The sequence below is a fragment of the Humulus lupulus genome, unplaced genomic scaffold (genome assembly GCF_963169125.1).
Source record: "Humulus lupulus unplaced genomic scaffold, drHumLupu1.1 SCAFFOLD_43, whole genome shotgun sequence".
Lineage (NCBI taxonomy): Eukaryota > Viridiplantae > Streptophyta > Magnoliopsida > Rosales > Cannabaceae > Humulus > Humulus lupulus.
Window position 1 is genome coordinate 129,944 of NW_026908654.1, and position 11,053 is coordinate 140,996.

General features: G+C 30.0%; 1 protein-coding gene across 1 annotated transcript; it reads right to left on the reverse strand.

The window, feature by feature from the left end:
- Positions 1–10,314: 10,314 nt before the first annotated feature.
- Positions 10,315–10,782, reverse strand: LOC133810264 (uncharacterized). The gene has a single exon (XM_062246034.1). The coding sequence runs from the start codon at positions 10,780–10,782 to the stop codon at positions 10,315–10,317; it is 468 nt and encodes a 155-aa protein (XP_062102018.1).
- Positions 10,783–11,053: the final 271 nt, after the last annotated feature.

Genomic DNA, 11,053 nt, shown 5'->3' on the forward strand with positions numbered 1-11,053 from the left:
TTATAAAAATGTCACAAAATATTAGATTTAGGGACATTTTGAAAATGTCACTTAAATATAAAAGTTTTAGTGACATTTTAAAAGTGTTATGATAGTTTGTGAAATTTTTTAGTGGCATTTTTTATTTTTCAATTTTTTTTAATTTGTCTTTTTGTAAATTATAATGAGATTTTAAATGTAATGTAACAATGCAATAAATTAGGATATTAAATTTTGTTTTGGCAATATATAGTAAGATAGTTCATATGAATAGTATGCAGTATATAATTGATATTTATATCGAGCAACAAAATTAAAAAATTGTAGCTTTTTTTTAAACAAAATTGTTAATAACAATTTCAATAATTAATGATATTTAAATACATGTAATTTATTAAATACAAGTAATTAAATGAAAATATATAAAAATATATTATTATTACATGGTATATACATGCATGAGATATATATTATTTATAGAATATTAGATTATCAATTTTAATAGGGAATCAAATGCACGTGATTCTAAAAAATTAGTTGTAAATAATAATTAAAAATCTCATTAATATTAATATTATAAAACCCCACGTATGCTCTCTTATCGCTTGATTTTCTCTCCTACATCTCACAACTACCCACTACTATGATCACTCATCACACTCATTCAAATTCCCTCAAAGTTTTCATTATTAAATGTCACTAAATATATTAATATATAATTACTCTATATCTATAATAAAATAGAGGGCTGAGGACACAAAGCCCGTCTATATGCATGCAGCATTACTTGTAATAAAACAACATGATCGTGAAACTAAATAAAACAACATGCATGCAGCATTACTTGTGATATTAATAAAACACAAAGGAGTAACTAATCAAGCCCTGATGAGTAGTCTCGTCATTAGCTTAATTACAAAGAAGACACTAGCGGGAATGGAATCAATATTGTCTGCAATCTAGTTGTTGCATATAGACAATAGACACCTTATTGTAGGAAACAGGACACACATAGACACCAGGATATATATATATATATATAAACCAGCCACCAGACAAATCTACAGCAAGACAAGGATAAATCGAAGGATTAAATATCCACGGAGTAATGGTTGATCTGGTGTGTTTGTTTGTTTCATGCTTGAGGGTGGTGCACCACCTCCAGCACCAAAGCCCTTTCCTGGCCATCCTGGTTGGCAATGAGACACTCCGGGCTGCCGGGGACCGCACTCCTGCATGTACAGAACTTGTTGTTTCCTCTGTTGTATATTACCACGAATTCAGGGCCAGAGTTTGAAATATCCACAATACATAACTGCGTGTCCATGTTACATTCGTCACAGCCGTCAGGAATGATCCATTCGCCGTAAGTGCGATACCAAAATTTTTGGACATAAATGGATTTTAGGCAGACAAATCCACTGTGATGATGCTTCCTGATCTCAAACAGTATTCTGGGGTCATCTTTTGTTGTTTCAATGAAGAACAAATACGGTCGGTTATCGATTATACCGGGGATGAGATATTTACCATCTTTGCGCCTGATGGCCACGACTTCGGGACACGGACACGGACACTCGACAACAGCCTTTTTTGACGCCATTCTTCTTTACTCACTCCAGTTGATTCACTGAATGCATTATCTGTTTCGTTTGCTACGTATTTATAGCCAAAATATATTGGAACTTCAAATATATATTTAATGTTATATTGATTAGAAGACTTGATGCTATTTTGTCCCAAAGTGACAACGTGTTTTGCATGTCACCGTTCGTACTAAAATCTTCAAATATAAGCCCAGCTGTTTAGTTGGGCGCTTTTATTTTTAATTCTTTTTCTTATTGAAGTAATATTATTAATAATAAATAAAAATATAAACGGAATTTATTACCGGTCTCGCAGCAAATAATAATAAAGTAATATAATGTATATATGTGTAATATAATAATAAAAAATGGTGTAATATATTAAACTAATGGTGTTTTTTTTTTTACGGTTGTACTAGGGGTCAATTCAAATGTACTTGCCTGATTAGTGTTACCTGCTATAGCCAGTTTTAATTACCGGCTGTGATGGCACCAAATTATTATATTAGTTAATAGGTGGGCAATTTAGTCGATTCATGTTATATGTAGGGATAAAAATGTAATGCTAATATTAAAATACAAATGAACTACTGGATGACTATGGGACTTCAACATGTAATTTACTTATTTTTATACGCAACCATATAAGTAAATTAAGTAATGGGATATATCGAGAGTAAATGTGATTATTACTCGTGTAATATTTGTAAAATAATCCATTAAAAGCTACATGTATATATGTATAATCAATTAATTATATTAAATTATTACCTTTATTAATTTCACAAACGGTTTATTATATTATACATGATTTTTAGAGGAGTTATTAATTCTTATATTTAATGGGGTTTTGTCTCCTAGTGAATATGTGTTTTGCATGGGATAGGTAGGTGTCAATATGAATGGATAATCAGAAAGATGTCATTTTAGTTTTTAAATAACTTCTCATAATAGTATCATAAATGTTGATGTTACTGTAGTCTTCGTCTTTCCTGATTTTTTTTCTTGTAGCAGGCCCTGCTAGTAAAATCAAATTATGTGTATATTTATATGTAGGTGTAGCTGTTTATATATAGATAAGAGATTTGTGATCCAAAATATAGCAGTACTTTATATGGCGAGTAACGTAAGTCGGAAACGGAGCAACCCAACGTCATTAATAAACTACAATGAAGAATGTGTTTCATGAAAGATCTAAATAATTTATTATTAAAAAAATATAATCATTTGTAAAATAATGATAGAATTATATATATATATATACTAGGTATAAAATACGTGCAATGCACGTTATATTTCGGTGAAGCAAAATATAGAACATGATGCCTCCATTTGGTGCCTTGTTATGTGCACGTACAAGGCACGTGCTATAGCATTATAAAATCATCATCATTATGAAATTATCATAATCATATATAAAATCCAACGAAATCTTCAATAATTTTGGGCACGATCGAAATTCTCCTGCTGTTTGACAATATCATAAGTCGTCTGAAATCGTTCATTGGGACGTACTTTTTCCATGTCAGTGAAGAATTGAATCAGGTCATTCTTCAATAGATTTTCATTGCTAAACACCCCTGCCTCCTTCTGTGTTATATATAACACATATAATTAATTATTATCTTGTTAAAAATATATAAACAATTAAATAAAAACAAGAAATGGTGGCGAGGATTGTTTTACCATCTTAGTTACCGAAAAGTCGATTTCAGTGTAGAACCTATCCCAGACCTGAAAAGTAAAAGCAAAAAAAAACATCAACACTTAAAAAATAAAAAATCAAATAATTTTTCTTTTTCTTTTTCTTTTAAGATAATTGGAACATATATATATACCCTGTCACAGAATTGGGTCTTACAAATATCAATCAATGAATGATTTTCTAGATGTAAATGCGCTGCAACTTTCTCTACACGAGCAAATATTATCTGAAGATATCTTTTGTATTGTTCTAGCTCTGTCCATTGTATCACAATTTCAATCATGAACTCTTCGCCGTACATATCTTCCAATGAAAGAATCACCTACACCAACACACAAACTTAATAATATCATGTTTTTAATAAAGAATCTATATGATTTCATTTTTATTCTAGTTAAAAAAAAAAAACCTATGAATTAAGTCACGGAGCTTACATAGTTTGAAATCCTTTGTTTCAAAATGCTCTCATATTTATCATAAAACTCACGAATTACATAATGTCAAAAACCATGTATGTCTTTCGTACAGAAAATGTTGTAAACAGCTCTGTATAACATGGAAATGGGTAATATGTTAAAATATAATTAACGCAATCTATTATTAATATATGTTTAAACTTTGAAAATCAAAAGGGAATATTATATTTACATATATATATATATACTTACGTGTATGCATTCATTCTGTCCTCCATATTCCATTCGTCTCTAACATCTTCATCAAGTTTCATATGTATTTTACGAATCGATGCATTCACAACCACCATTGTATCTCTTATAATTTTCTTAACCACTTCTTCACGATTGTTTCTTCTAGTCTCTTCATCATCAGCAGTAGTAATTATCAACAACTTGGCCATACTTCTTGATTTTGATGACTTGAGTACTTCTTGCTAATCACCAAATTTATATATATGAAAACAAAATCAGGGAAATTTTTTATGGTTGTGTACTCTTGAAAGGATGTGTACTTCTGAAGGGTCGTGTACTATTGAAAGGATATGTACTTCTAAAGTGTTGTATTGTTTAATTTTTTTAACATTAATTATTTGATTGTGTAAAGAACCAATTATTGTATTTTTTGGGAATAGAAGCAATTGTTCAGTTTGGATGACTTATCTAAATTTAACTTTTTTTTTAGCATATTCTGTTAAATTCGTAACAAATTCTGTTAAAACATACCAAAATCCGTTAAATACTAAACTCTGTTAGATAGCCACTTATATAATAGGTAAGATATAAAGCATTTTATATTTAAGTAAAATAAAACTCATTGATTTAGAGAGAAGAAATTAATCTAGTAGCATGCTAATAATCAAACCATAGATGTATGATTTAAACAATTATTTTGACATAAACATTTAGATAAATCTGCATACATGATTATCTATTGATTTGGATATTTTATGTAGTGACTTAATTTGGATTCTTTACAGTAAACAATCACCACTAACAAATTGACGTGGTACTGCAGTTTTAAATTGTGGTAAGAGTTTTCATACAACAGTTCTGATACTATTGTATCATGCAATGTAGTATCATGTACTAACAAGAGACAACAGTTTAAATCAAAATTTCGTCCACTTGCTCCCTGATACAGGAACAAAATTCATTACATTCTTTTTCAATCACTGGTCTGCAGTCATTAATGATAGGATGTTGGCAAATTGATAAAAAAGTTATATTTTATATGTTGTTATATTAAAAATTTATAAGTTAGGTTTTCAAATAATGTAGAACTAGGGATCACTTCCTAAATTTTGGAGCTCTATATCTCTGTGTGGAACTCCTTGCTGCGTGTAAAGATTTGATTGTAGACTCTGAAGAACTTGCTTCTAACTCTATTTCAACTCACGAGGCATGCTGTTCCATCATTCAGAACTGTTTTGATTCACTAATTCATATTCTCTGCTCTACCCTTGTTGCAACTGGTAATGAAGCTGTTCATGATGTGGATATTTACTTTAGAGGTAATTGGTTTGATTTAAAGTACATATTTTGTCTGGTTAAACAAGTCACTGTTTTGATATTATAATGCCGTTTCTTGGCCCTTCTTTAGTAGCCCATTTTTTTGTTTGTTTGTTTTTGCTTTGGAGAAAATATAATTTGCACTTCAGTACTATTTTTCTATAAGTAATTTTAGAACCAATGTCATGAGAGTTACAAAGTAAACTTTTGTAATTCCTAGTATTTTTTTTTTCTCCTTTTAAGTTCTTATATATATATTCTGTCTGAGTAACAATATGTAAATTTTTAATAGCATTTTTTGCAGTAAAGAGCTTGCAGATGGTGACCTAGACTTTTCAACAGACCCATGGCCTAGTATTTCTAAAGGTGCCAAAGATTTAGTAAGGAAAATGCTTATTCGAGATCCCAATAGGTGGATATCTGCACATGATGTTTTGTGTGAGTTTCTGTCACTGGTTTGCTTTCATAATTACAATTTTTGTGTTTGACCTGTGTTGCTACTGAAATTAAAGGGTTGCAATTATTGTTGAGCAAAGCTTTTTGGAAAAGCATCTGTTATTCTTTTCAGCTGCTTTATAAATAATTATTCTCATCATTTTTGTTCAACAATTGTCATATTTTTTTCCACTGCCTTCACAGATTATAACATGTGTATATTGACAATCATTTTAATTTTAATTGTCTAACCTTTTTGCAAACATATGAAAGATCCTGTATTCAAAAGTGGATAGACATACCTGGCAGTACCAGGGATTGTGTGTCCTCGTCCAGTAACAGGTCTACTCTACTCTAATTTTTTGCTAATACGCTGTCATGGTTCATGCAGCTGTTCTCAGTAAAAAATTACACTTGTAATTCATGTTCTGAATTTATTGTCAAAAAGTCTGTTACATAGTGTGATGTAAGCTGAACATTTTAAAAATCTAGATCCAATAAATCATGTGGAAGTTAATACAGTCCATCCGTTGCTTTTAGAAAATGTTATTCCTCTCTTTTGTACATGTGTTTAAGTATTATATATGTATACAAACAATACTTTTTTTTTCTTTCTATACAGCATATGTAAATATGTAAGAATAGTTCCTCTTTACATTTTCAGTGGATAAATTCTTCTTGGTTGTGTGTTTGGGTTATTAAATTTGAGTATAAGTCTTGTTAGTCATTGGTTTGCTTCTTCATGGTGTGAGGTTGTTTACAGTTTATAGATTTATGTATTGTTTTATCCTTGTTTTGGTTTTGTCGAGTGAGTTAGACTTATCTTTTTCCTGCTCTCTTTATATACTGTATGTATGAACAGTCAATCATGTTTCTGTTATACTGAAGCAGATGATCTAAGCAACATGATTTTAGATTTGTGGTCACTTAACGTGTCATAATATTATAAAACTGTCTCCTTGCTTCTAGATTTTAGTTGTGAGTGGTGAATGCTCTGATTTGCTCTAATTTTTTTATCTTGCAAGTGCTTTTTTAGTCTGGCACATGGTTTTGTTGCCAGAGACATTCTTTTGGTAATTCTTATTGGTTTTGTTGCCAGAGGCATTCTTTTTTAGTGATGTTGCTTCATTCGTTGTTTTGCATGGTAGTACATCTTGCTATACCCTGCTGTTTCGTCAAGTTTTGGAGTTATTACAAATTTAATTTAAACTTTATATGCTTACAGGTGGAAACTAGCTTAAGTCTTATGTTCTTAATAATAAAAGGACTTTTTTTTTTTACAATGTGCAGGTATATTGAGATGATTTCTTTGGAGCAATTCTTGACAACATTTGTAGTTGAGACCTTTAGAATGGAAGATTGTATTTCACTAATTTTTGTATACATTTCTTGTTTTGTATTTAGTGATAAAAGAATTTGAATTGGGCATAAATTATGTTGTAATATGATTTCTTAAGCCTAGACTAGTAGACTAAATATTGTAATTACATTTTGAGTAATTAAAAAAAATCTATTTATGTTACCTTATTTGGCTTCAACTTTCATATTTGTTTTCCTACTTTTGTGTATTAAAAAAAGATTATGTTTCAATAAGCTAATATAACACATGTGTTATACTAAAGTGTAGTATAACACAAAAAATGTGTTATACTAAAGTGTAGTACAACACAAAAAAAAATGTTATACTAAAGTGTAGTATAACACAAAAAAAGTGTTATACTAAAGTGTAGTATAACCCAGAAAAAGTGTTATATAATCGATTATAAATAACATAATTAAACACTTATCTATACATTAAAATAGCAGAGAAATTGTGTTATCGTTGACAGTACAATAACACATCTGTATAACACTGATAAAGTGTTATGTAAAGTACCCTGACCTACGATAACATAGTCGGTCTTAACACATCAAAAAGTGTTATCGTATGTTTTGATAACACATTTTCGGTGTTATTAAAAACATTTTTTCTTGTAGTGACTAGTCTTCCTTGAGTTGGACACCCGATGTGTATTTCGAATAAATTATTAAGTACACGACAAAATCAATAAACAATTTGATATTGACTATATTCTCGTCAATCAACTTTATAAATACATTATTTTAACTAATTTCTCTACAATTCTCTAAATTAAAAGTGACATTTTAGCGATTAAATTATTATATTTTGTCCCAGGGTACCTATTTGTTATGCATGGGGTGAAGTGACAATTCATAGTTACCTACATAATAATAATGATGATAATGATGATGATGATGATGATTTTTTAAAATATTGTTGGGAGAATAGACCATGCATTTACTTTATCCAAACGTGTCTTGTTCTCGTTCTTTGTATTAATATACAATATAGAACTACCTAGCTACTCGGTACCGCAACTAACCGATCATTATATAATAGAAATAAATGTTTCTAGATTTAGTGCTGATGGTGAAAACCCCATGCAAAACACGTTCACCCTTTTAAACAAATACTCCATCACATAAGAATCAACTCTTCATATAAATACGTTCAAAAGTAGTATTCTCACTGTTATGCTACCACCAAATAGTTGGATTTCAAAAGTTACAAATCCAAAAAATAAACTTAGCTACCCTAATTCACCAAAACAAAATCCCATAGTTAAATTCCAATTCATATATACCTTAATAAATTCATAAATAATTCACAAGTCATAAACTTCGCCTTGAACTTGAAAATTTTAATAAAAATTTGTTCATACTAAACATAGGAAAATCCAAACTTCGGATCCTCATTTGTCCAGGTATCCAATAGTCTCAAATGAGCGTTTCCTAGAAGGGGGAGATAGGGGGAAAATACCAAACTCAAGTTCCTCTCTTTTACCATTGAAAGCCACGTAGTTGTATAAAACAATACAGAGAACCAATAAATGGGCGTCTATATAAAACTAACGACCTCCAAGTAAATTAAACACATCCTGCTAATCCCTTAGCTAATTTATCATCATAAGCTCCGACTTCCTTGTCCGGTATGCCATTCTGACCACAACCCTCACCACATGATCTACCCAATATGATGCCGTAAAAACTAGGTGCCTATAAGTAATGTACAAGCATATTTTTTAATGACTAAATTTTATCTCATCACCATTCAATTTTATAAATAAATTATCTTAACTAACTATAGTGCAATTTTATAAATTAAAAGTTGCATTTTAACAAAAGTTATTATTCTTATTGTATATTTGTTGATGCGATTTTCTTAAAATGCTCTTTTAAATTTTCTAATATAATAATTAAATAAATCATCTGCTTTCCCTAATAATGCCTCTCACTACACCAAAAATGTAAATTAGTGACATTTGAAAAAAAAAAAAGTCTCAATAATTGTATTTTAGTGAAATTTGGCCAAAAGTGTCAGTTTAGTGAGAATAAATGACATTTTAATTAGTGACATTTTTTTTAAATGTTACAATAAATGTATTTGATAAAAAAATACCACTAATTTGTAAATAGTTAGTTTTAGTAGCTTTTATAAAAATATCACTAGATATATCAATAGTGGCATTATAAAAATGTCACAAAATATTAGATTTAGGGACATTTTGAAAATGTCACTTAAATATAAAAGTTTTAGTGACATTTTAAAAGTGTTATGATAGTTTGTGAAATTTTTTAGTGGCATTTTTTATTTTTCAATTTTTTTTAATTTGTCTTTTTGTAAATTATAATGAGATTTTAAATGTAATGTAACAATGCAATAAATTAGGATATTATATTTTGTTTTGGCAATATATAGTAAGATAGTTCATATGAATAGTATGCAGTATATAATTGATATTTATATCGAGCAACAAAATTAAAAAATTGTAGCTTTTTTTTAAACAAAATTGTTAATAACAATTTCAATAATTAATGATATTTAAATACATGTAATTTATTAAATACAAGTAATTAAATGAAAATATATAAAAATATATTATTATTACATGGTATATACATGCATGAGATATATATTATTTATAGAATATTAGATTATCAATTTTAATAGGGAATCAAATGCACGTGATTCTAAAAAATTAGTTGTAAATAATAATTAAAAATCTCATTAATATTAATATTATAAAACCCCACGTATGCTCTCTTATCGCTTGATTTTCTCTCCTACATCTCACAACTACCCACTACTATGAACACTCATCACACTCATTCAAATTCCCTCAAAGTTTTCATTATTAAATGTCACTAAATATATTAATATATAATTACTCTATATCTATAATAAAATAGAGGGCTGAGGACACAAAGCCCGTCTATATGCATGCAGCATTACTTGTAATAAAACAACATGATCGTGAAACTAAATAAAACAACATGCATGCAGCATTACTTGTGATATTAATAAAACACAAAGGAGTAACTAATCAAGCCCTGATGAGTAGTCTCGTCATTAGCTTAATTACAAAGAAGACACTAGCGGGAATGGAATCAATATTGTCTGCAATCTAGTTGTTGCATATAGACAATAGACACCTTATTGTAGGAAACAGGACACACATAGACACCAGGATATATATATATATATATAAACCAGCCACCAGACAAATCTACAGCAAGACAAGGATAAATCGAAGGATTAAATATCCACGGAGTAATGGTTGATCTGGTGTGTTTGTTTGTTTCATGCTTGAGGGTGGTGCACCACCTCCAGCACCAAAGCCCTTTCCTGGCCATCCTGGTTGGCAATGAGACACTCCGGGCTGCCGGGGACCGCACTCCTGCATGTACAGAACTTGTTGTTTCCTCTGTTGTATATTACCACGAATTCAGGGCCAGAGTTTGAAATATCCACAATACATAACTGCGTGTCCATGTTACATTCGTCACAGCCGTCAGGAATGATCCATTCGCCGTAAGTGCGATACCAAAATTTTTGGACATAAATGGATTTTAGGCAGACAAATCCACTGTGATGATGCTTCCTGATCTCAAACAGTATTCTGGGGTCATCTTTTGTTGTTTCAATGAAGAACAAATACGGTCGGTTATCGATTATACCGGGGATGAGATATTTACCATCTTTGCGCCTGATGGCCACGACTTCGGGACACGGACACGGACACTCGACAACAGCCTTTTTTGACGCCATTCTTCTTTACTCACTCCAGTTGATTCACTGAATGCATTATCTGTTTCGTTTGCTACGTATTTATAGCCAAAATATATTGGAACTTCAAATATATATTTAATGTTATATTGATTAGAAGACTTGATGCTATTTTGTCCCAAAGTGACAACGTGTTTTGCATGTCACCGTTCGTACTAAAATCTTCAAATATAAGCCCAGCTGTTTAGTTGGGCGCTTTTATTTTTAATTCTTTTTCTTATTGAAGTAATATTATTAATAATAAATAAAAATA

Bases quoted from the DNA above. Each gene is read 5' to 3' on its own strand.
- LOC133810264 (XM_062246034.1), bottom strand. From the start codon at position 10,782: ATGGCGTCAAAAAAGGCTGTTGTCGAGTGTCCGTGTCCGTGTCCCGAA.